This window comes from Linderina pennispora, assembly GCF_002104995.1.
Source record: "Linderina pennispora strain ATCC 12442 chromosome Unknown DL89scaffold_2, whole genome shotgun sequence".
NCBI classification, from domain to species: Eukaryota; Fungi; Kickxellomycota; class Kickxellomycetes; order Kickxellales; family Kickxellaceae; genus Linderina; species Linderina pennispora.
The window spans coordinates 1,129,991-1,152,483 of NW_024468250.1; the positions used below are offsets into that span (position 1 = coordinate 1,129,991).

The 22,493-nt window shown below is 57.7% G+C and overlaps 11 protein-coding genes across 11 annotated transcripts; 5 read left to right on the plus strand and 6 right to left on the minus strand.

The window, feature by feature from the left end:
• Positions 1 to 652: 652 nt before the first annotated feature.
• DL89DRAFT_265266 (uncharacterized protein) lies at positions 653 to 899 on the plus strand (the record flags this gene model as incomplete). The annotated part of the gene is made up of 1 exon (XM_040886589.1): positions 653 to 899. A coding segment is annotated over one exon (173 nt), but the record flags the coding sequence as incomplete, so codon positions are not given.
• A 1,544-nt stretch (positions 900 to 2,443) lies between these two features.
• On the plus strand, positions 2,444 to 4,266 carry DL89DRAFT_88649 (uncharacterized protein). The gene is made up of 2 exons (XM_040892208.1): positions 2,444 to 3,263; positions 3,285 to 4,266. The coding sequence occupies exons 1-2, from the start codon at positions 2,552 to 2,554 to the stop codon at positions 3,869 to 3,871; spliced, it is 1,299 nt and encodes a 432-aa protein (XP_040746471.1). The 5' UTR covers positions 2,444 to 2,551; the 3' UTR covers positions 3,872 to 4,266.
• Positions 3,976 to 4,650, plus strand: DL89DRAFT_265269 (uncharacterized protein). The gene is made up of 2 exons (XM_040886590.1): positions 3,976 to 4,138; positions 4,184 to 4,650. The coding sequence occupies exons 1-2, from the start codon at positions 4,031 to 4,033 to the stop codon at positions 4,616 to 4,618; spliced, it is 543 nt and encodes a 180-aa protein (XP_040746472.1). The 5' UTR covers positions 3,976 to 4,030; the 3' UTR covers positions 4,619 to 4,650.
• On the minus strand, positions 4,615 to 9,686 carry DL89DRAFT_265270 (uncharacterized protein). Its single transcript, XM_040886591.1, has one exon. The coding sequence runs from the start codon at positions 9,677 to 9,679 to the stop codon at positions 4,661 to 4,663; it is 5,019 nt and encodes a 1,672-aa protein (XP_040746473.1). The 5' UTR covers positions 9,680 to 9,686; the 3' UTR covers positions 4,615 to 4,660.
• A 2,119-nt stretch (positions 9,687 to 11,805) lies between these two features.
• DL89DRAFT_203167 (uncharacterized protein) lies at positions 11,806 to 12,024 on the minus strand (the record flags this gene model as incomplete). The annotated part of the gene is made up of 1 exon (XM_040884017.1): positions 11,806 to 12,024. A coding segment is annotated over one exon (219 nt), but the record flags the coding sequence as incomplete, so codon positions are not given.
• A 26-nt stretch (positions 12,025 to 12,050) lies between these two features.
• On the minus strand, positions 12,051 to 14,118 carry DL89DRAFT_265271 (methylenetetrahydrofolate reduct). The gene is made up of 3 exons (XM_040886592.1): positions 12,708 to 14,118; positions 12,474 to 12,676; positions 12,051 to 12,430 (listed from the first exon to the last, which is right to left on the minus strand). Exons 1-3 carry the CDS (start codon positions 13,987 to 13,989, stop codon positions 12,212 to 12,214), a joined length of 1,704 nt encoding a protein of 567 aa, XP_040746475.1. The 5' UTR covers positions 13,990 to 14,118; the 3' UTR covers positions 12,051 to 12,211.
• A 517-nt stretch (positions 14,119 to 14,635) lies between these two features.
• Positions 14,636 to 15,748, plus strand: DL89DRAFT_320800 (uncharacterized protein; the record flags this gene model as incomplete). Its single annotated transcript, XM_040891236.1, has 4 exons — positions 14,636 to 15,004; positions 15,036 to 15,288; positions 15,315 to 15,596; positions 15,710 to 15,748. Exons 1-4 carry the CDS (start codon positions 14,769 to 14,771, stop codon positions 15,746 to 15,748), a joined length of 810 nt encoding a protein of 269 aa, XP_040746476.1. The 5' UTR covers positions 14,636 to 14,768.
• Positions 15,749 to 15,970: 222 nt separating this feature from the next.
• Positions 15,971 to 17,186, minus strand: DL89DRAFT_217812 (uncharacterized protein; the record flags this gene model as incomplete). Its single annotated transcript, XM_040884336.1, has 2 exons — positions 15,971 to 16,656; positions 16,682 to 17,186. Coding segments are annotated over 2 exons (1,191 nt in total), but the record flags the coding sequence as incomplete, so codon positions are not given.
• A 240-nt stretch (positions 17,187 to 17,426) lies between these two features.
• Positions 17,427 to 17,702, plus strand: DL89DRAFT_290890 (uncharacterized protein; the record flags this gene model as incomplete). The annotated part of the gene is made up of 3 exons (XM_040890143.1): positions 17,427 to 17,476; positions 17,542 to 17,551; positions 17,601 to 17,702. 3 exons carry the CDS (start codon positions 17,427 to 17,429, stop codon positions 17,700 to 17,702), a joined length of 162 nt encoding a protein of 53 aa, XP_040746478.1.
• Positions 17,699 to 19,497, minus strand: DL89DRAFT_265274 (S-adenosyl-L-methionine-dependent methyltransferase). Its single transcript, XM_040886593.1, has one exon. The coding sequence runs from the start codon at positions 19,436 to 19,438 to the stop codon at positions 17,735 to 17,737; it is 1,704 nt and encodes a 567-aa protein (XP_040746479.1). The 5' UTR covers positions 19,439 to 19,497; the 3' UTR covers positions 17,699 to 17,734.
• A 145-nt stretch (positions 19,498 to 19,642) lies between these two features.
• On the minus strand, positions 19,643 to 21,069 carry DL89DRAFT_265275 (uncharacterized protein; the record flags this gene model as incomplete). The annotated part of the gene is made up of 1 exon (XM_040886594.1): positions 19,643 to 21,069. A coding segment is annotated over exon 1 (1,288 nt), but the record flags the coding sequence as incomplete, so codon positions are not given.
• Positions 21,070 to 22,493: the final 1,424 nt, after the last annotated feature.

A 22,493-nucleotide genomic window follows, 5' to 3' on the forward strand; every position in this document is an offset into this window, starting at 1 on the left:
GCTAGGGACTCTGCCAATATGCAGGCGTGTAGGAATATGTCGATCACTTTGGCTGACATGGGGACATCATTGGCTACCTGTGCCAGAGTCAGAACCCAGACGAAATTGACTGCCTTGAAGCTGGACTGCCCACTACCAAACCGAGCTAACAGAGGGAGCATTGCTAAAGAGAGCTGATGCAGCCCACCCGGCCAGCCAGTGCCATGCCGCGCCGACGTAAATGCCAGAAGAGCACAGGCACAGCTGGCCAGTGGCGACGTGAAGTGATGCTTGCGGATTACAGTCCCCGAAAGCAAAAAGTAGGCGGTGGCCCCCACGGCATATGCGTCAGAGAGAATAGGTAAAATCGTCTGCAATGAATAGCCTCCCATGTTTACAATTGTTGAACAAGTTGCGAGGAAAGAAGGCGGAATGTGCGGCTTTCCTGCTAGTGCCAGCATATGTAAAGCACTAACCCTACTCCGCAGTTGTCAACCTGGAATTGCTTGAAAGAAATCCAACTGTGAATGTGGAGCACTTGTCAATGGGTGCTCCTTTAACCTTATTCATAATCTCCCTTGAAGTGAGTTCTGAAATCTTGACTAGTACTGAATGACGAGGGAACGGTTGTGGGTCTAGAGCACACAGTGTGTGGAGTAGGGCAAGAAAAAGGAAATAAGAAACAAGTAGCGAAGGATACCTTATATGTGAGTATGCGTGTAACTTTTGTGTAGTGTGGATTCTGAACAAGCTGTCAAGCGATGGTATCTTAATCCAGAAATGTGCGAGCGGTGTGAGCGTATCAGCAATAGAAAGTGACAGAGTCAAGGAATATATATTGATGAAGAAAGGTAAAGAGAAGTAGGAAGGGAGAGGCGAGCGCAAAGGTTTTATAGCATCGCTCAGGTGGCACAGCCAAAAAGGAAGAAGAAAAAAGGCAGCAGGGCGAAAAACTATGTAGTTCACAGTAATCGGATCTTGAGATTCTAACAGAAATGGACACAGCAGCGCCTTTTCTAGCAACGAATCGGCCACTTTGTGGTTTAAAATAGGGAGTATATACTGGAAAGCATATCAAAAAGTGGATGTGCTATTAAACACATGCCGTCAATGCCACTAGTATAAGTTCATTGTCAGATCCTTATATCCTAGAACAATGCAGCGGTCTCAGTTTTGTATATTGTTGCAGCCAGCAGAAGCTAGCTGAGGATGCCCGATGCTATTATCATTGACACAGTGAAGATTAAATCTGAAGTAAAAATCTGCAGGAACACAACATCCAGCGAGGTCTGGCCGATTGGCCACTAATTAGTTCATTCTTAAATGGTTTGTAGTACGTGAGATATGTAAACAGCTTGCCATTCAGCCAAATGATACCCATGTCTCCATTCATCTTCTGTGAGAACTGTTGTCCAGTGAGCCGACAGTACCATCAGCTATGCCTTTGTGAAGCTTAGCATTTCATACCGATTCACTTTTATTATTAAGAGAATGCAATCTGTAGTGCAAAATAGCTGAATGGCAGTATTACTCCCAGAAAAAGGATTTATTGTTACAACAAATGTGGAGAAAACGTGGCCACGACCTTTGGTAACAGAATAGAGCTAGCGGGTGCTCGCGGAAACAGAAATTCACTGCCCATGCCCAAGCAGCACGAGCAGCCCCCGCTGCTGGAGGAGCGCGAATGCTAAAGTGGGACTAGTCATTTAGAAGGAAAGCCAATGTAGTTCGAATGGCCGAAAAAATGAGAGAAAATTACACGGTGTTTCCTGTGCCAGGAGACCGCTGCCATCAACAAAATTCAGTCCCGAAGCTGTGGTGCTAGCGTCGCCAGAGCAACCAAACCCATCAAAAAAGCGACCAAGCTGACACTGTTGCTGAGATCAGTAGGCAGGCGACCTGAATCCAAAGATACTGCTTGGGTCCTCGCAAAAAAAGAGGCAAGCATTAAAACAGCGTTAGCCATTCTCCAGGGATTCATGTGCTAGCAGCACACTATTCCGGAGATGCCATGCATGACGTAGCAGGCCTACTCTGGGCAATCTCCAAACTAGAGCGGGATAATCAGGAACGAGTGGTATTATAAACGTAGGCAAAATCCTCTCCAGGACAGAGACCTGGACGACTGCTATTTCAAAAGTTGCTGTTTTGAACCATTCCACCCGGCCACGAAGATGGCCAGAGTGAAACCGGGCCTGCTCCGCCTTTGTTGTATTTTTACAAGCGCCGGCGGGCAGGCCCCCTACTGCCAGCCAGGAGGCCATTATTAGCCCCGAGGGTGTCACAAATACGAGCAGGATTTCAGCCGGCAAGCTTGTTTCGCTCAAAAAGCAAGAAAAAAAAAGGTTCCCATGGTCCCCGAGATTGCTACTGCCCACGTGTACCTTACAGGAATTGCGTGCAAAGCCTGTTTGGCAACGGTCCCTCAATTTCCTTTTCTAGGAGGCCGCTCGTCCTCCATCCCATTGCACTGAACCCCTCCCTCCTTCTCTCTGCCTAACAGAACGCCTGCTGTTTTCCTCTTCTTTTTATACGGTAATTAGCCACTCTCTTTTACTATACTTTAACAGAAATGCCTGCGGCCATGGCACCAAAGAGCAGGGCAAGACACGCGATTATCACCACAGTCGAGGAGTTTGACGCGCGGAAACGGACGACGGCGGCCACCAACGAGCACACGCACGACCATGACCATGACCACGGACATAGGCATGAGCACAAGCACAGCCACGGGCACTCGGTGCTGCCGACAACAGTTGTATCAGACGCCAAGAGCCAGACACGCCACGGGCCACTGCAGCTACTGTCGCGCAGCCGCGGAATGATCTCAAGCATAATGAGCGACAGCGAGTCGCGCAGCATCTTCATGTTCCTGCTGCTGAACCTGTCGTACATGTTTGTGCAGATAGTCTACGGATACATCACGAACAGCCTGGGGTTGATCTCGGACGCAATCCACATGCTGTTTGACTGCATGGCGCTGGCGATTGGGCTGGTGGCAGCGGTGATGAGCAAGTGGCCGGCGAGCGAGGGGTTTGCGTTTGGGTATGATCGGATCGAGGTTCTGTCGGGGTTCTCGAATGGAGTGTTTTTGATGCTTATCTCGGTGTCGATTTTCTTCGAGGCGATTGAGCGGCTGATGCATCCGCCAGAGATGAACACGCAGAGGCTGCTGCTGGTGTCGTTTGGAGGGCTGGTGGTGAATTTGTTTGGGATGTTTGCGTTTAATGGACATCATCATCACCATGGAGGTGGTGGATGCAGCCACAGCCATTCGCATGGACATGACCACCATTCGCATGGACATGACCACCATGACCACCATGACCACCATTCGCATGGCCATGGCCATGATCACCATGAGCATGACCACCACGAACACCACGAACACAGCCACCCACACCGCAGCCAAAACATGCAAGGGGTGTTCCTGCACGTTCTCGCCGACACGCTGGGCAGCGTTGGGGTGATAATCTCGACACTCCTAATCCAGACCTTCGGATGGACCGGGTTCGACCCATTGGCCTCGATCATGATCGCAGCGCTAATCTTCGCCAGCGTGATCCCGCTGGTGCGCGACTCAATGCACATGCTTCTGCTGCGGCTGCCGGACCACAGCCAGGACGAGGTGCGGGTAGCATTGAGTGAGATCGCGGACAACGTGGGCGGAGTGTCGCAGCTGACAAAGGCGCAGTTCTGGCCGATCACCGAGTCCCGGATCATGGGGGTGGTGCATGTGCAGGTGGAGCAGAAGCTGATGGGCGACAGGGACGAGATGCCGCTGTGCCCGTTGACGGTCAGGGATAATGTCAGCGAGGCGATCGGGAGGATTGTCAGGCGCAATGTGTCGGGATTGCGCGACGTGTTCATCCAGGTGGATGTGGTCGAGTGAATCATCGCCGATGTTGACGGATTAGTAGAGTAAAATTAGCTGGTTTTCTTTTGGCATTTTTTCCCTGCTTTCCGATTCAGTTTTGTTTTTTGTCTGCTACCTGCTTTTTTATTTGCTTCAATACACGTCGTATTTTGTCTTGTACGTAGCTACTTGGAGATGGGAAAGCCAGAAAAGCCGTCAAAGGAGAAGTCGTCGAAGCACGGATCGAAGAAGGCGGGGGAGGATGTGGTGAAGAAGGTGAAGAAGGAGCACAAGATGAAGGAAAAGAGGGAGAAGAAGGAGCGTAAGGACAAGAAGGAGAAGAAGGAGAAGAAGGAGAAGAAGGAGAAGAAGGAGAAGAAGGAGAAGAAGGAGAAGAAGGAGAAGAAGGAGAAGAAGGAAAAGAAGGAAAGTAAGGACAAGAAGGACAAGAAGGAAAAGAAGGAAAAGGAGAGCAAGGTCAAGAAAACTGGAAAGACCGAAAAGACTGGTGCAGAACCTTCAACATCAGCAGGCTGGAACAACTGGGCAGCAGCAGACTTTGGCGACGACGCGCGCAAGCAGAAGTTCTTGAAGTTCATGGGGATCAAAACGACAGCGGCAGCAGGCAGCGAGGGATCGGGCGGGCAGCCGTCGCCGTTCGAGTCGGCGCTGACCAAGAGCGGGGCAAGCAAGATCCAGGGGGAGCTGGAGAAGCAGTTCAATGCCGGACTGGCAATGCGGCAGCAGACACAGAAGGGATTCCGCGGTGGACTCGGGTTCTGAAGGCAATGGAATAGGATGTATGTAAAAAAAATGGAAGAGAAACTAGTTTGGTGTGGCATTGCGGCTGCCATTGCGGCTGCGGAGGGAGCCGAGCTCGCGCTCAAGGCGGTGCTTGGCGACAGTCAACTGCTGCTCGGTCTCCTCGAGCTCGTGGATCTGCTCCTCGAGGCGCTTGATGCGGTTGGTCATGCGCTGGAGGTCAATGTCGTTGCGCTGCTTGGCCATGTCTTTTTCGGCAATCTGGAACTGCAGCTCGCGGATCTGGCGCTCCATCTGCTTGAGCTTCTGCTGGTCCTCAAGCGACAGCTTCGCCTGGGCCTCGAGCTTAGAGGCCAGGTCGGCAGGCACGGGCTGGAAGCGCTTGTTGCCCTTGGCATGGAAAGCGACGGCCTCGGCCTCGAGCTCGACGATGCGCAGCTTGAGCCCCTTGATCTGCTTCTCCAGGGCGTTCTTCTCCTTGGTCAGCATGGTGTTGGCTTCGCGCTCCTTGTCCAGCGCCAGGTGGGCGTCGGCCACGACAGCATCGAGCCGGGTGACACGGTCCTCGGCCGACGTCTGGTCCTCGTTGATCTCGGAGAGCTTGGCGCGCGCCGACTTGACTTCGTCCTCGAGCTGCAGGGCAGCCTTCTCGGCGGTCTGGCGGCCGCGGCTGGCCTCAATGTACTTGTCCTGCAGCTCGTCCAGGCGCTGCTCGACCTTGTCCTTGACCAGACGCATTTCGTCGCGCAGGGCCTCGGCTTCGGCGGTGCGGATGGCGGCCGAGTCCAGGGAGCGCGTGGCAGTGGCCAGCTCGTCCTCGAGCCGCTTGGCGGTATCGCGGGCGTGCTCATAGGCAGGCACGATTTCCTCGAGCTTGGCCATGACGCGCATCAGCTCGCGCTTGGCCTCGACCGCCTCCTCGGATGCGCGGTCCAGCTCCTGGGCCTTGAGCGCCAGGTCGCTGTCCAGGGAAATGTAGGCTTCGCGCAGATCTACGTGGTCTTTCTTGATCGCCTCCAGCTCGCGCGTGGTGTCCTCCAGTTCGCCCTGGTACTTGGCGCGCAGCTCATCCATGACCCGGTCGTGGTCGTCGATGTCCCCGCGGTGCCGCTCCGACACGTTGTCCAGCTCGTGCTGCAGCCCGCGACGGATCTGCTCCAGCTCGGCTATGGTCAGGGCGCTTTCGTCAATGCGCGCCTGCAGAGCCAATGCGTCGGCTTCCATTTCCCGCACGCGGTCCTCGGCGGCATTGCGGGCACGCAGCGACTCTTCCAGCGACTCGCGCAGCTCGCGGGTCTCGGCGCGGGCTCCGCCAACGACCTTGTCGGCGTAGCGCTTGTGGTCCTGGGCCTCCTGCACAGTCGACTCGTAGCTGGCCAGGCGCTCGCGCATCTCCTCGAGCCGCTGGCTCAGCTCGTTGCTCAGCTCCTCGTTGTTGCCGCGCAGGGAGCGCTCGGACACAAGCTGCTCTTTCAGGCTGGCTAGCGATTCAACCGCCTCGTTGCGCTCGCGCTCGGCGGTCAGCAGCTGGGCGTGCTGGGCGGCCATTTCGTCCTGGATGGCGCCGAAGCTGCGGTCCAGGTCCACCAGCTCGCTCTGCTTGTCCTCAAAGTCCTGCTGCGCAGTGCGCAGGGCCGCCGAGAGCGCCAGCCGCGACTGCTCGAGCTCCTGGATCTGCTGGTGGGCAGCACGCATGGACTCGTCGGAGCCGGCGGGCTTGCCGGGGACGTTGCTGAGGTCGCGCGTAGTGGGCGAGCCGCGCAGAGCCAGCTCGAGCTTCTCGCGCAGCTCGACGTTCTCTGAGTCGAGGCGGTTGCGGGCGTCCAGGTGGTAGGCAGCCTGGGCCATGACTTCCTCGAGGCGGCGCTCGGTGCGCTGCAGCTTGCGGCCGAGCTGCGTCAGCTCGAGGTCGCGGGACCGTACGGTGTCCTGCAGCTGGGTGGCCTTTTGCTCATGGCGGGCGGCTGTGGCCTTGTAGTCGGCCACGGCGGTGCGCAGGGACTCGGCGTGGATTTCGGCCTCGCGCTTGGCCTGCTCGACGGCATCACGCGTCTTGGTCGACTGGTCGGCCGACTCGCGTGCGCGCTCCAGCTCGCTGGCGCGCTCATCGCTCTCACGCTGCAGCCGCTCGTGCAGAATCGCCTGCTCGTCGAGCTTGCTGCCCAGCTCGGCGATTTCGGCCAGCAGTTGCTGGCGCGCCTGCTCGCTCTCCTGGTCCTTCTGCGCCAGCTCCTTCTGGATCGACTCCTGGAACTCCTGGTGCTGCTGCTCCCAGCGCTGCTTGACCTCAATGGCCGACGCGCTGGCCACGGCCTCGGCCTGCAGCTTCTCGCGCAGCTCCTCGATGGTCTTCTCCAGACCCGACTTTTCATCGCTCAGCTCGGCAATGCGCTGGCTGCGCTCCTGCTGGTCCTTGTCGAGCTGGTCGAAGCGCTGCTTGAACTCGGCGTTGGCGTCCTCGAGCTCCAGCGCGTGGGAACGCTCGCGCTCGGCCTCGAGCCGGGAGTCCTCGAGCTCGTGGGTCAGGCGCGTGCGTGCGCGCTCCAGCTCATTGGCGCGCTCCTCGAGCTCAGCGTAGCCGCTACGCAGGTCGCCCAGTTCGGATTCGGCCTGCTGGCATTTCTCTGTGAGCTGGCGGTTCCGCACGTCGGCCTCCTGGTGGAACCGCTCCTTCAGCTCGGCGTACTCCTGCGACTGCGTGGTGATGCGCTGCTGGAAATCGTCCTGCACCAGAGCGGCCTCCTCCAGCCTTGCCTGCAGCTCCTTGATGGTCTGCTGGGCGCTGGCCAGCTCGCCTGCGGTTTGCTTGTGCTGCTGCTCACTGCTAGTCTGCAATTCGGCCATTTGCGTCTTCAGCAAAGCGCGCTCGTCATCGGCGGCCTTGAGCTGCGTGGTTAGGTCGGCGAGGCGGGATTCGGCGGCGTCCTTGGTCTGGCGGGTGCTGGCAAAGGCGGTCTCGGCCTCGTGGTGCTTGGCGGTGGCCACGGCTAGCTGCTCCTCGAGCGCCATGTTGGCGGACTCGAGCTCCTCGAGCTTGGCTGCGTGCTCGTGCAGCTGCTGCTCGGTCTCCTTGGCGTTGAACTCGAGCCCATTGCGCTCCTGCACGGCCTGGTCGCGCTCGCGCCTGGCCACTTCCAGCTCCCCCTGCATGGTCTCCTCGGCCTCAATGTGGGCCTTGCGGAAGTCATCCAGCTCGCCGGATACCTCGGCTAGCTCGCTGCGTAGCTGTGTGAGCTCGTCCTCGCGCAACCGCCTCAGCTCGCTCTCGCGCGTGCCCTGGTCAGCCTTCTCGTCAATCAGCTGCCGCAGCTCGGCAATCTCGGCCATCAAGCGCTTATTAGCCTCGGCCAGCTTCTGCTTATCGGCGGAGACATTGGCCAGCGACTGCTCCGACGCCTGCATTTTGATGGCCAGGCTGCTGCGCTCCTGGTCAATCTGCGCAATCTGCGCGCGCAGCTCGCTGACCTGCTGCTGGCTCTGCTCGAGATCGCGCTGGCACTGGTCGCGCTGCCTGTGGGCGTCGTCCAGAAGCGCCGTGGTCTTCTCCAGCAACTGCTGGGCTTGCATCGAGTCGTTGTTGAGCGCCAGCTCGCGCGTCGCCTGGGCGTCCAGGGCTGCATCGCGCTCGGCCAGCGCCTGCAGGGACTCGGCGAGCTCAGCAGCCTGGCCTTCCTGCTTGGCATTGGCTTCGGCCAGCGCATCTTCGAGCAGCTGGATGCGCTGCTGCGCCTGGCTGCTCTCCTGGTCAAGCAGCTGGGCGCGGGCGCTCAGATCGCGCACAGTGCCGACCTCCTCCTGCATCTTCAGCTCGGCAGTCCTGAGCCGGTCGTCGAGCTCCGACCTGGCCTGCTCCAGCTGCTGGCACTGGTGCTCTAACTCAAGCTTTTGGCGGGCCAGCTCCTCGGCCTGCTCCTCGAGCTCCTCGAGCCTGGCTGCGTGCTCCCTGAGGCTGTCCTCGAGCGCCACCTCGCGCTCCTGCGTGCGCTTCAGAATCTCCTCCTGGTCCAAGGCGGCGCTGCGCTCGGCCACCAGCAGCGACTCGATCTCGGCGTGGGTGCGCTCGAGCTCCGCGTGCTCCTGGACGAGCCGCGTCTGCTCTGACTGGGCCTCGGAGCAGGTGCGCTGCAGGTCGGCGATGCGGGCGTCCTTTTTGCGCAGCTCCTCGTCGATGCGCGTCACGTGCAGCAGCGGCTTGACCGTCCGGTAGAGCTTCCACCACGGCCACTCGCACAGCTGGTTGTAGACGCGCGCGTTGCGCTGGATCACGCGAATGGCCTTGGCCTGCTCGATGCGCCTGCGGAACCTCTGCCTGGCCAGGGCGCCGCGGGCGCAGGCCTGGAACTGCGCCAGAATGCTGGCCAGCTTCTGGTCCCTGACTTCCTCGAGCTCGGCAAGCACGCCGGCGCGGAAGAACACCTTGGTGTGGCCCAGGCGGTACTTGGCCGGGTCCATTTTCAGCGCGCCAAGCAGGAGCCCGGCGGCCTGCTTGCTGTCGACGAACACCTGGCGGGGGATGGTGTTGGGAGCCAGGATCTCGTAGCGCTGGCGGAACTCTGGGAAGGCGACGCGGTTCGGGAAGCCCTGGCGGGTAATCCGAATGCCCTCCAGGACGCCGTTGCAGCGCAGCTGGTCCAGAACCAAGGGCGTGTCCACCAGGCCGGCCTTCTTCTCGCTGTTGGGCAGAATGCAGCGCACAAAGTGCGGCTGCGTGGCCTGCAGCTGCGCCATCAGCAAGTTCAGCTGGTCCTTGTGCCGCTGGCCCACGGTCCGGAACGCCCCGCGCTTCAGACTGGTGGCCACGCGCGACCTGACTTCGTGCTGCATGTCGGCGCCGCCGTCTGCGTAGTCGGCGTACAGCTGCGCTATATATGGCTCCGACGAGTTGGCCAACAGCTTGGTCACGTTCTCGTTGAGCGGATCCTTGTTCTTCTCCAGCCAGCCCACGGTTGAGTACTCGACGGTCGACGCATAGTGCTTGATGCTGAAGCCCATGGCGAACCTAGGCACTTCGTACTTGTCCGACTTGCCGCTCCACAGGGCGTGCAGCTTCTCCGTGAATGTCTTGTCGGTGGCCTTGGGCATCACGCACTCCTCGTCCAGACATGACATGATGCCGATGGGCTTGGCGCGGTCAATCAGGTCGATGGTGGGCTGCAGGTCCATGCCAAAGTCGATGAAATTCCACTCGATGCCCTCGCGCCGGTACTCCTCCTGCTCCAGAACAAACATGGTGCGGTTGAAGAACTGCTGCAGACGCTCGTTCGTATAGTTGATGCACAGCTGCTCGTACGAGTTGGTCTCGAGGATCTCGAACCCAGCGATATCCAGCACTCCGATGTATGTGGTCTTGCCGTCGGGTCGGCACAGGGCAGCGTTGATCCGCGACACAATGCTGCCAAACAGCCGCTCGTACAAGGACCGTGCTAATGCCTCCACCGAGAACTCCACCTGCTCCTGGCTGCGCGACTGCGTGACCCAGTCGCGGCCCGCCTTGATGCTGGGCCGCAGCAGCGCGCGCGTCAGCTCGCCCAGCGGAATGCCCAAGACGTGGCATAGCTTCTCGGCTGCCACCTGCTCGCGCAGCACGGCCTCGCCGCTGCGCGTGGCCTGGAACTGCATATTGCCCAGATGCAGAATCGCCGCAATGACGCGGAACAGGTCGAGCTGGTTGTCTGGCGCAAACCCCGTGACCGCCAACGCCCTGGTGAGCTCGTCGAACTCGGCGCGATCGTCAACGCCCTGGATCGTGGCCTTGCAGTTGCGCGTGAACGCATAGCCGCCCGGCCCCTGGTCAATCAGCAGCCTGTCCTTGGTAGCCTGCGGGGCGCCCTTCATGAACTGGTAGAAGATGTGGTAGTTGCGCTCGAGCCTCGACTGGTGCGTGACGCGCGGCTTCTCCAGCAGATACCATTCGATGTTGGCGCCGGCGATCTGCCCGGCGGCATTGAACTCGATGCGGATGAACTTGCCGAACCGGGACGAGTTGTTATTGCGGATCGTCTGTGCATTGCCAAACGACTCCAGGATCGGGTTGGCACTGAGCACCTGCTGCTCCAGCCCACTGGACACATTCCCGGTGCTTTTGTCGCCGGCGATGGCCGTCAGATACTGGATCACCTTCTTGGTGTTTTCGGTCTTGCCCGCGCCCGACTCGCCGGTGATCAGAATCGACTGGTTCTCCTTGGTATGCAGCATGTCGTGGAAGGCTGCGTCGGCGATGGCGAAAATATGCGGCATCATCTCCGTGCGCTTCTTGTTGCGGTACGCCATGACGAACTCGTGCCCGTATATCTGCAGGTCGTAGTACGGGTTGACTGCGACCAGGAACAGCCCGCTGTACGTGTAGATTGCCTGCGCCGCGTACCGCTGCTTCAGATTATGCACCACGCTGGCCTCGTTCAGGTAGCCGAGGTCTGCCATGTCCTCGACCTTCTCGAACTTTGGCGGATTCACCTTCTCCGTCACGTTTATGCTGACGACCACGTCCTGGCCCGTCATCAAATGCACATGCACCTTGTCGCCCGCCATTTCCTCGGTTATGTACCCGGCTATGTAGCCTTCTTTGGCGTCCGGCACCCACACCCATTTCTTGTCGCTAAAGTTCACGTTGGCTTGCTGGAACAGGTCCGGCGCCGCTGTGGTCTTGCTGTTTACCGTGCCCACATGCGGGCTCTCGGGCCGGTCCAGCCCCTGCTGGATGGCGCGCCGGATACTGGCCACTGTCGGCCCTTGTCTGTTGCCGCGCAGCATGGATAGAAAAATGTGTAATATAAAATAACAAAAAAGGACTATGTAAAGGTTTGGACAAGCAAGGGCCGGGGGAGTGTTTGGAAAGGTGTGCTGTTGTTTTCTTTAAAACGTTGAACGGGAAGGGAAAAAAAAAAAGTAAGCTGCTCTTGAGAGGGGTAGAGTGCAATACAGGATGTGCACTATTGTCTTTACAGTTCCCGGTTCCTGGCGATTGGCCGTGGGATGCAGGCGCAGAAAAACAGAAAGTGCTACAGCTTGGTGTCAACGAGGCTGTCTGTGCAACACCCCAAAAACCCTCTTCCACCTGCTCCTGAACAGGACATGCTACCGATAGGAGGCCTCTAGCTTTCGTCATCCGACACATCCTCCACCACCGTCTTGTGCGCCTGTGCCTTTCCACTGCCCAGTGTCTTTTCGTTGTTCTGTGCCTGGCTGGCCTGTGTCGTGCTGCTGCGTGACAGCCACACCACCGGGTTGCGCTTAAAGTACGGCCACGGGAACAGCGCAACAAAGTACGTCACCAGCACGCCAAACGCATACGCAGCGAAGCTGTAGCTCAGCCGCTGCATCACAAACCCAATGATGAACGCCACCACCCCAGAGCTCACCAGCAGCGCATTCGACAGCTTGGTCGCCAGCTGCTGCCCGCTAAAGTCTATGCGTCCGCTCTCCAGAACCGGCTTCAGAAAGTCCATGCCGTACAAAGGTGTGAAAATGCGTGAATTGAGAAAAAAAGTGAGAAGAGCCAAAAACCTTACTCCTGTGGCTGGCCTGGATTTCAAACCACATCTCTGAGCCCTGCCAGCTGTGGGATGCGGTGATTGGTCAGTTATTTAATGATTAATGAGCGTCCATTTGTCTCCTTCAGGCAGTCCCGTTAACCAGCGGCTGGCCCAGCCCGTCAAACAGCTCAAAGATGGACTCGGACGGCTTCTGGAAGTTGTTCTCGACAATGTTGACCAGGAACCACTCGTCGCCGAGCTTCTTCAGCAGCCCAGCCGCCTCGCTGTCCTTCTCGTACATGCGCGACCACGCGTTCCAAAAGTCAAACGCCTCGTCCTTCCACGCCAGGAAGCTGATGCGCTCGGACAATGGTTGGCTGCAGGATCTCCTTGCCCGGGAACACGCCCCAGGTGACGGCGTTCGGGCCGTCCTCGCGGCAGTTGGTGCGCAGCTCGCCGGCCTTGTTGACTGCATAGTACGTGGCCGTCGGCTGGCTATCGAGCCGCTGCAGGAGCTGCGTGAGGTTCTCGGGCGACACGAAGAACTCCAGATACGCCTTCTTGTAGACGAAGCCATTGGTGGGTCCCCCAGCCGTGGATCTTGTCGCTGGACGGCGCGCCGTTGCAGCTGGGCTGACTGTTGATGGTCAGGAAGCCCTTTGCGTTCATGTCGGCCAGGCGCTGCTGGATGATCTCGGTCTCGGGCTGCAGCGCCCCCTCGCTCCACGGCAGCGCATCGAGCTTGCCCTGGCAGTACTTCACAAACAGCTGCTTTACTGCGTCGACGTCCATGGGCGTGCCCCACTTGCGCAGCGCCTGCTGCGGGTTGAGTCTGACCTGCACGCCATGGAGCAGCTCACCGTAGGCAGGCGAGCGGGCATCGCCCCAGCGGCCATTGGGGAACTCGTCCCAGGACTCGGTGCGCTGGATGTAGCTGCGCGCGTGGTTGCGCCAGAAGATCGGCCGCACGTTCTCGCCCGCGCGCTTCTGCGACAGCGACGGGTTCCACGGCAGCGGCCGAACCTCCTCGACGGTCGGCACCAGGTCCAGGCGCTCCAGCGTCAGCCGCGTCGACCGCTCCAGGTTGATCGTGTAGAAGTGGAAGCCGCGGACCCCGGCCTTGCGCATCTTGCTGATCATCTCGGCCGCCACCTCAATGCCGTAGTCCTTGATCGCCTGGTCGTCGTCCTTGATTGGCTCCAGCCGGTCCCAGATCTCCTGCGGCACCTTGATCCGACACAGCTCCGTCATGCGCTTGAACCCGCTATAGTTCTGGATCGGCATGATCCCAGGCAAAATCGGCATCGTAATTCCCGCCGCCCGGCACTTGTCCACCCAGTGCAGGAAATTATCCACATCGTAGAATAGCTGAGTCACCACTATGTCGGCACCGGCATCCTGCTTCTCCTTCAGATACGCGATGTCCTTGTCGACGTCCTCCGGACACATGCAGCCCTCCGGGTAGCCGGCCACCGAAATGCAAAAGTACTCGCCGTACGTCTGCCGGATGTACCGCACCAGATCGGTTGCATACTTGAACTCGCCCATCTCGGGGTCAAACTCCACAGAGTTGTCGGGCAGGTCGCCGCGCAGCGCCAGGATGTTCTGCACCCCTTGGTCCTTGGCCTTCGCCAGGGCCTCCTTGATCAGCCCAAAGTTCGTGTTTGTGCACGTCATGTGCATGTTCGCCTCGACGCCATACACCGTCTGCGAGTTCGAGCACAGCTCCAGAGTCAGGTCCGAGGACTTGCCGCCCCACCGCCATGTAATGTCCACAAACAATGGGCCCAGGTTGCACATGCGCTCTATGCGGTCATACAGGTTTACCACGCCCTGCTGCGTCTTGGGCGGAAAGAACTCGAACGACCAGAAACACCGGTCGTCCTCGAGCGCCTTGTTGATTTTGTCCACAATCTTCATTTTGGCTTACAAAAGAGCTGCTCCTGAAAGAGAGAAAAAGGGTATATCAAAGGGGGGGCTTGACGGAGAATGAAAACAAAGATGACTGACTGGATACACTGAGCACTAATGCACACCAACTGTAAAAAAAAGAAGCTACCTCTACAAAGTAAGAAGAGAAAAAAGAATGCTAAGAGACTGGAAGGAAGAAGAAGTCCCGGATAGCTGATCCAGCCGAAAACAAAAGGCAAACGTGGAGGCTGTGGATGCAAGCATAGTCCAAAGCTATTCAGCGAGAAAAATTTTAGCCCTATTATTTGGGGCGAGTCTTTGTTCGGTTCTGGTATCATCTGTGAGCATCTGTGAGCAAGGCCAATAGGAAAAAGTGGATGGCAGGTCAATCATCAATGGGTTTATGGCGGCTGGCTGCAAATCGCTCCTTGCGTTTTATTTTTGCCTTTTGCAGACAACAAGAGTCATGAATTTGAAGGCCGCCGAAATTGTCCGCCCTAATGCCCAGCAGTGCATGTGTGAGCATTCTCCCACTGCCCGCACAGAAAACAATGCGCGACACAGATATGCAATAGTGCATGTCTGAGCATAGTGCGTTTATCACCAGGCGCCGGCCTCCGTCGGGGACTCTCCTCCCTGAAATCGCAAAGCAAATATTGTCTGCAATCCCAAAACGCCTGCGTATCAGAACCCCACACGGCCCACATGCTCCCAACCAGGGGTGCAGCGGAGACAAAAAAAAGCCCATCGTAAAACCTCAATCCACACTCTATTTTCAAGCACCCCTCATGGAATCCTCGATCCGCGCGCAGCTAAGCGCAATAGTGGCGAGCAGCAAGCACGGGTCCGTGAAAGAGCAGCATCTGCAGGCCGCAGCCCAGCAGCTACGCAATACACACCTGGCACTGGCGCTCCACCGCACGCCGCCAGCAGCCCTGGCCTCGGCGGTACTAGTGACATGCAAAGTACGCACAGACCCAGCGCAGCTCGAAATAACCATCCACAACCACACTTTCGGCCACGGGTGGTCGGCCACCGCTCAGTTTCTGCCACAGGACCGCCGGCATGCGCGCAACTACCAGCACTGCTCAGCCCGATTTGCCCGAGTCCTCAACCTTCACTTTTGCCATGCACGGCGTAGATCTGCTGGGCGAGTACGCGGTCGAACTGGCGCTTGTGTTCGATCCGCCATATGCGCTGCCAAAGTTTGCTGCTCGGCCGGTGGTGGCGATGACGCAGACGCTTTATATTGACGCCCTGGACAGCATTTGCCCGGCGCCAGGGGGCGATACCGGAGAGTTTTCGTGTGTGGCGAAATCTGGCTGACGATGCAGAATACGGATGCGGACCGGCTGCTGCTGGCACTGCTGGTCGGCAATGTGTCCAGGCAGCTGGAGTGCGTGGTTGCGCGGGGCATGGCGGAGTTTGTGCTGCCCATTGACCGACCCAGGCCGGTGACGCTGGTGTGCATGTGGGAGCACGACCACATGTGCGTGCGGATCCGAAGCGCCTGCAAGATTGCCTACGCAGTCACCATAGGCACCATTGCCCGGCGGCTCATGGCGCTGGGCAGCAGCTCCGACGGCCTGCAGATGCTGGCCGACAAGTACTCGGGCGTAGCTCAGAGCCCGAGGGCTCGGCTCGCGAACTTGTGGACTTTGCCACGGCCCCGGCGATGCAATCATCAGGTCTATTGAGTAGATTCCAAAACTTCTAGGGCGCGTGCCAGCCGGTGCTCAGTGCTGGCGACTGGCAGATACGCCATTAGATCGGCGAGCGCTGGTCCGGTGGGCTGGCCGGTCAGCGCGTACCGCAGCATCATGTTGGGGTGCTTGGCAGGCACATCCAGCTCCTTGCTCAGGGACTTGGGGAGCCCGTGCCAGGCCGCGCATCGGCAGCATTGAAGCCGGGCTGGGCAGCCATCGCAGAGACCTGCGCCAGCGCCTGCCTCAGCACCCGCAGCTGGCTCTCTCGCGGCACCTTCAGCGCAAACGCCCTGGGCCTGCTCCGACTCCAGGTCCGGATCACCAAATAGATACGGAGCGGTCGTGTGCAGGTCGCCAGCGCGCGCCAGCCGGTCGCCGCACAGCCTGAGCGCCCCAACTACGGCCTCGCTGGTCAGCCCCTCCCGACCAGCCCCCTCAGCGCCCCTGATCTCCGCCAGCGCCTGCTCCGCCAGGCCCATCACCTGCTGGTCGTCGTGAATGGCCGCGCGCAAATGCTGCTTCTGCAGCCAGTCGAGCCGGTCCCGCGACACGGCCGATTTGCTGCGGCTCAGCCCGCGCAGCGCAAACTGCTGCTCGAGCTCGGGCATTGTAAACACCTCCTTTGTGCTGTCCGGGTGCCACCCGAGCAACGCCACGTAGTTGACCAGCGCCTGCGGCAGATAGCCAGCGGAAATGTAGTTTTTCACGGGCCCGTCCTGGTTGCGCTTCGAGAGCTTCGACCCGTCGCTGTTCATCAGCAGCGGCAGGTGCGCGTAGGCGGGCGGCTCCCAGCCAAACGCCCGGAACAGCGCGCGGTGCTTGGGCGTCGAGATCAGCCACTCCTCGCCGCGCATCACGTGCGTGATCCCCATCAAATGGTCGTCCACCACATTGGCCAGATGGTACGTGGCCAGCCCGTCGCTCTTCAGCAGCACGGCGTCGTCAAAGCCCGCCGGGCCCGGAACTCCATCTGCCCGTGCACGATATCGGAAAACCGCCCACCTCCCGCCCCGCCTCAGTTAAAGCGCCCGGCGCCTTCATCCGCACCGTATAGGGCTCGCCCGTCCGCAGCTTCTCGTCCACCTGGCGCTGCGACAGATGCAAGCACCGCCTATCGTACATGGGCGCGCGGCCCTGCACAGTCGCCTCTTGCCGCAGGAGCTCAAGCCGGTGCGAGTTGCAGAAGCACCGGTAGGCATGCCCGCTGTCTAGCAACAGCTGCGCGTGCTTCTGGTACAGCTCGGTGCGCTGCGACTGGAAGTATTTATCGGGGCCTTTGCCCGGTCCCTCGTCGATCGCCAGCCCGGCCCACTGCAGGGTCGCCAGGATGTTCTCCGTGGCGCCCGCAACGAACCGCTTCTGGTCGGTATCCTCGATCCGCAGGATAAACTGTCCGCCGTAGCGCCGCGCCAAAAGATAGTTGAAGAGGGCTGTGCGCAGTCCGCCCAGGTGCAGGAACCCGGTCGGCGACGGCGCAAACCGCACACGCACCGGACCCGTGGGCTCGCAGCTGTGCGAGTGCTGGAACCGGGCGCATTGTGTCTGGGCAAGCTTCAGAAGCCTTGAATTGAACCGCTGCCGAGCAAGCATTACTGAGAAATAGATACTAGAAAGATAAAAAAAATAACGATCCAGCTTTGACCTGCACTCGATCTCGTCAGCACTTTTTTTTGATCACACCTAGGCTTTTCTCTCTCTGGCAATTTTCACCTTTTAATTTCGCACTTTTTTGTTCACAAAATGACTCGCGTCCAGCAGCAGGCAGGCAAGGCCCGGCGACTTGTGCTTCAGTTCGAAAAGGCCTGACCGGCTGTGCCAAGGAGGTAAGCCATGGCGGGGGAACCTGCACCGCGAGCGTTGGCGCCGTACATCCACTAACAAAAAATTTTCACCTAGGCAACTCTGTATGGGCAGTGCATCTCCGCCAACATCGAGACCATCGGCAAGCACGTCTGCGACGCACAGTTCCAGACATTCAAGGGATGCATGCAGCAAGTGATGAAGCGCAAGTGGTAGAGCCCTGTTTCATGTATTTAAAAAGATCGTTTCTAGACAAGCTGGTACGACTGGTGTTTGATGTTCTTCTCAAACTCGCCCTCGACGCCCTTCGGCACATGGTAGTAGGCAAGCTCAATGTCGAGCTCGCGCGGGTTAGTGGAGCTCTTGCGGCACACAAAGCTGCCGCGCACCTCGTCGCCCTGCTTGGCGCTGAGTGCCTCGGGCAGCACAAACACCGTCTGCTTCCAGTGCGTCGGCGTGCCGTGCGGGCCGGTCGTGAACCCATGCATGCCCGGCTGCCTCCACAGCGCCTTATCGGTGACCTCGCCGCTCTCATACGCATCGGCGTTGAGGTCCTGCTGGGACGGGCCCGGGACCGCCTGAGACTGGGAGAACGCCACGTCGAAGTATCCGAGCAGCGCATGGATGGTCGCGTCCTGGGTAACCGTGACGGTAAACTCGCTGGCAAAGTCGAGCTTCTTGGATGTTGTGGTACCGTGGTCGATCTCGGCAATCAGTGCGCGCGTGGCCACGACACTGTTGCCTGGGATCACATCCACGTCGGCCTCAGCCACCACGCGCTGCTGCTTCATGGCCGACATCTTGAACCCATACACGTCGTCCCAGTAGTTGACCTGGTCGCGCATGTACTCGTCGTCCTGGATCGCCGTCAGGTAGATGTACGAGGCACTGGGCGCCAGCAGACCGCCGGGCGCCAGGAATCGGTCGCGCGCCACCAGCACCGAGTCCAGCATGGCTTCGAACAGCAAAAAGTAGCCCATCCACTCAGAGATGATGATATCCACCGAGTCCACCGGCAGCTCGATCTCCTCGATCTTGCCGCGCACCACCGTGATCACTCCGTCGAGCCCGTTCTCGGCCACGTTCGCCCGCGCCTTGACCACAATCTCCGAGTTATCCACCGCAATGACCCGAGCCGCTCCCGCCTGCGCTGCAAACATCGACAGAATGCCAGTGCCGCACCCGACATCCAGCACCACCTTGCCCTTGAACAGCTCGCGCGACGCATACATGAAATCCCGGTACCCCTCCGTGCGCACCTTATCCTGCAGCATCTGCAAATGGATGTCGTTGTTGGCGTACGAGTTGAAGTAGTAATCGCCCTCGGCCTTCTCCAGCGCCGGCTCGCCAATGTTGTCGTAGAACTGCCGCTTCACCATCTGCCGGTACTCGTCAAACTGCTCCCCGACAAACTTCACCTCGCGCTCCTTGATCCCCAGCTGCTGCTCCAGCGCCCGAATCTTGTTCATCAGCTCGCGCTCCTTCATATTCGCCGCCGCCTCGAACCCGTCCAAGCGGGGCGTGCGCGCCAGGCTGCCCGGCCGCGAGCTGCTGACCGACCGCGTGTCGTCCAGATCCAGCTCATCCAGTGCGTACAGCAGCGTGTCGTCCTCTAGCACTGGCTTCAGGTACTCGTCGTCGTTCAGGAACCCCTCGGTGCCGGTCACCGAGAACTCGGATACGCGCGCAAAATCCGGATCGCTCTTCTCCAGCTTGCGGATGTAGTTCACCAGGCGCATGCTCTGGTAAAAGTCCAGGTGCAATGTCGACCGCACTTTCGGGAAGTCGAACCCGTGCGCCTGCTTCACGTGCCGGAACAGCGTGATCGCGCTCTGGAACGTCGTTTTGCAGAACAGGCACTTCATCGGCGTCATCAGCTCGTCGTCCTCCCAGTCATCCCACCGGTCATCTTGCGTGTCCCAACCAGACTCTGAGTATGAAAGCACCGACATTCTTGTTTTATAAGTGGGAGCGTATGAAAGAAAAAATTTACTTGGGAAAGGTGCTGTGCAGAACTAGAGTTCCATCCACACTAGGTCGATGGTCCATAGACGGTTTGGACAAAAAAATTAAAAAAAAAAAGGACATCGGATCTAGAGATGATCTCTGATCAAAGGCAAGAACTAGAACAAAGATGCTGGATGTCTACGACAGGATAACATATACGCGCCGTTTATTTGGCAGCAGGTTACAAAACTATGATGGTAATGCTAATAGGAGATACAGGACTGCAATGCATTAGTTTAGATTAAGACTAGCGTTGCATCGGCCAGAGACTTGTCCTCGTACGGATTGCTGACAACCCACTTCTGGTTCCGGCCCAGGACAACTGGCAGGTTGACAATCGACCCCCGGTATGAAACGACCTTGGCTGACTTGATATTAGGCAGATATGCTTTGCGTCCGTCGGTTGGATGAGGGTACTGATACTTTAGCGAGCGTTCCATGCTGGCCTTGTCTGACTCGTCGAAATCTCGCTTAGCACCACCAGTTTCGATCAGCTTAGCCTGCGCCTTGTCCCGAATGAATTTGTTATAGTTTATAAGGTACTCGTCCACCGAGTCAAGAACAGCGCCGTTAAAGTTAAGTTCAAGGTCGGTAAGCTTTGTGAACTGGAGACCATCTGCCGTGAAGGTGTTTCGGAACAAGGACCAAAGCTGAAGTGTGCCTGTGATTGATAGTTTAAGTATCTCCAGTCTATCCACGTTTATACTTCCCAGACGATACTTGTCTGTGGATAGACTCATAACCCGAGGGTAGATGGTAAATTGTTTTTCGCCACCAGCAACAGTCATCATGAGCTCTGAATGGATGTGGAGTCCTTCCAGCTCCCGTGAGTGGTGTTCAATAAACTTGCCGAGAGGGAATCTGGTGAAATAGGGCGAGCCCCTGTCGACGTACATCACGATATTACGAAAGTCTCCAGACACATTCGTCAACACCTTTGCCATCCTTTCTGGAAAATCCATGTCGTCAAACGGCTCACGTGGGTACATCTGAAGGACGTCACTTCCGAGAATAATCATGAGAGTATGAAAGCTGGGGCTGAACCGGCGCTTCAGCTCTACGATGGCATTACCCAATGCGTCAGGAACCGTGGTAAGCTGGCCCCAGTTTATAATGAGTTTGTCGCCTACCAGCCTCCCGTTGTGACGGAGAACATCAGAGTAGTTAAACGTCCACCCAATTGATTCTTGGTCCTGAGCGCTATTAGTCGTCAAGTGTCTCGCAGCAATCGGCTCTTGCCCGACCAGCGACGTAGAGAAGCTGCCTACTCCGCAGTCACCAGTTAGCTGAGGAGAAATGACGAAGGAGTTGAACGCAAACCTGTTGCTCCATCCCGAAACAAATCGAAAATACTTGTTGCTGAGAAAAGCAGCACGGTTTTGGTCGCTTCCATGCTCAGCGACCAGATAGTTGCCAATCTGAATAAATATAAGCACTATTTCGATCATCATATTTCCAAGCCCTCGTCTCTTGAGGCACACACGCACCACTGGCAGTGCCTTGCCCACATCCCATTTGGTTTCATCCATGGTTGTTACAAAAAACAGTATGAAAAATAAGAGCCAAGAGAATTGAAAGGAAAAGTGGCAGAAAGACGAGAGTACTCAGCTTACAATTAGGTGAGCTGGGCGGGGTGCCCCAAATGCCGCATGCATGGCGCGTTGGGACGACATCTGCTAAGAAATAATAAAACAGGTTTGTGGCTACCATGATTACAAACGATAGGGGCGCCAAGACATGAAGGTTCTATTATTCCTTTTCTTTGCACCGGGACAATGGTACTAATAATATACCCGCATACTAGAAATACTTTGCTCGCGATGCAAGCTCGGCTGCTAGTCAGCATGGGTAGACACGTCGATAAAAGCATCACGGCGAACCGGTCATTTGAACGTGTCGGATGGCTGTTGGTGCAATGGCGGTCATGGACATCTCCCATCTTGGTGGCCTGCTCAGCGCAGGCGCTTCAGCGCTGGTTCGCTGCTGCACGCCTCTTGTGCGGGTTCTTTGTTGAAGGGGTGGTGCCAGAAGCATTGGCAGCAATGGCCGTAGAACGACAGAACCGTTCAGGAATACTGCCTGAATCACAGAGTGACTGGAAAATGAGTCTGAAGTTTAGAACTGCTGCGAGATCGCGGTTCAAGAGCCAAGACGAATAGGCCCGCCTGTATTGTGCCATGGCCCGCTTACATGACTCGCTTGTACAGCGGAGAAGGCCATGGCACTTCACAGTTGGGTTCTTCGATCTCTGGTAGGGCCGCGGGTTGGGAACATGCCGGAATGTCTGCTGCTGCAGCCGATGCACCTGCAAGTGAATCAGCCGCTACTGCTGCAGTTGCTGCAGTGGCCTCTGTTTCATCAGATGGCATCTTCGCTGCTTCACATGCAGCCTTCTTGGCCAATTTTTCGCCCTTTTCTGCTGCTTTCCTTGCCTCTGTTGCTGCCCTCTTTGCTGCCTTGATCTTGGTAACCTGCTCGCGTGTTTTCGAAATAAACACCCGCTTGATTATTTACTTGTCCAAACGCACATGGCCTGGGATCCATGATGTCCGCAGAGGCAAGCATTGGGGGGGAGACTTGCCAAGCTGCTCATTCTCAATAAGCTGGCATAGGCGAATGTATGCACGCAGATGCTTAAGTGGATTTACCTTGGCATCATAGTATCGGCTGTCTTTGGCGATTCTGTACTTGGCATCATAGGCATTAAGGACTGGTGCCAGCTTGTTGTAGATTGCAAGCATCGGTGGTGTGAGCACACTGAGATCAGGGTGCCTAGAGGCAACTGCCTGGCGGAGCTTCTGTGCAGGTGTATAAATATACACTTGACATGCATTATTGAACTCAGCCTTGGACACATTGCCCATTGTACTGTGCAGTGTGTTTTTGCGGCTGCGAATATCAATCAATTTGGCCAGAATCTGCTGTAGGCAAGTGCCATAGTGCAACACAATGTTGTTCTTGTATGCTGTTAGCAGCTCGATATCGCCATTATGTAATAGA

Coding starts and splice junctions, on each gene's coding strand:
- DL89DRAFT_265270 (XM_040886591.1), bottom strand. CDS start 9,679: ATGCCCAAGGCCACCGACAAGACATTCACGGAGAAGCTGCACGCCCTG.
- DL89DRAFT_265274 (XM_040886593.1), bottom strand. CDS start 19,438: ATGTCGGTGCTTTCATACTCAGAGTCTGGTTGGGACACGCAAGATGAC.
- DL89DRAFT_265269 (XM_040886590.1), top strand. CDS start 4,031: ATGGGAAAGCCAGAAAAGCCGTCAAAGGAGAAGTCGTCGAAGCACGGA. Junction 4,139..4,183: donor AGGAGCACAAGATGAAGGAA/AAGAGGGAGAAG, acceptor GAGAAGAAGGAG/AAGAAGGAGAAGAAGGAGAA.
- DL89DRAFT_88649 (XM_040892208.1), top strand. CDS start 2,552: ATGCCTGCGGCCATGGCACCAAAGAGCAGGGCAAGACACGCGATTATC.
- DL89DRAFT_265271 (XM_040886592.1), bottom strand. CDS start 13,989: ATGAAGATTGTGGACAAAATCAACAAGGCGCTCGAGGACGACCGGTGT. Junction 12,677..12,707: donor GGGCTTCCTGACCATCAACA/GTCAGCCCAGCT, acceptor CGCGCCGTCCAG/CGACAAGATCCACGGCTGGG. Junction 12,431..12,473: donor CGAACGCCGTCACCTGGGGC/GTGTTCCCGGGC, acceptor CCATTGTCCGAG/CGCATCAGCTTCCTGGCGTG.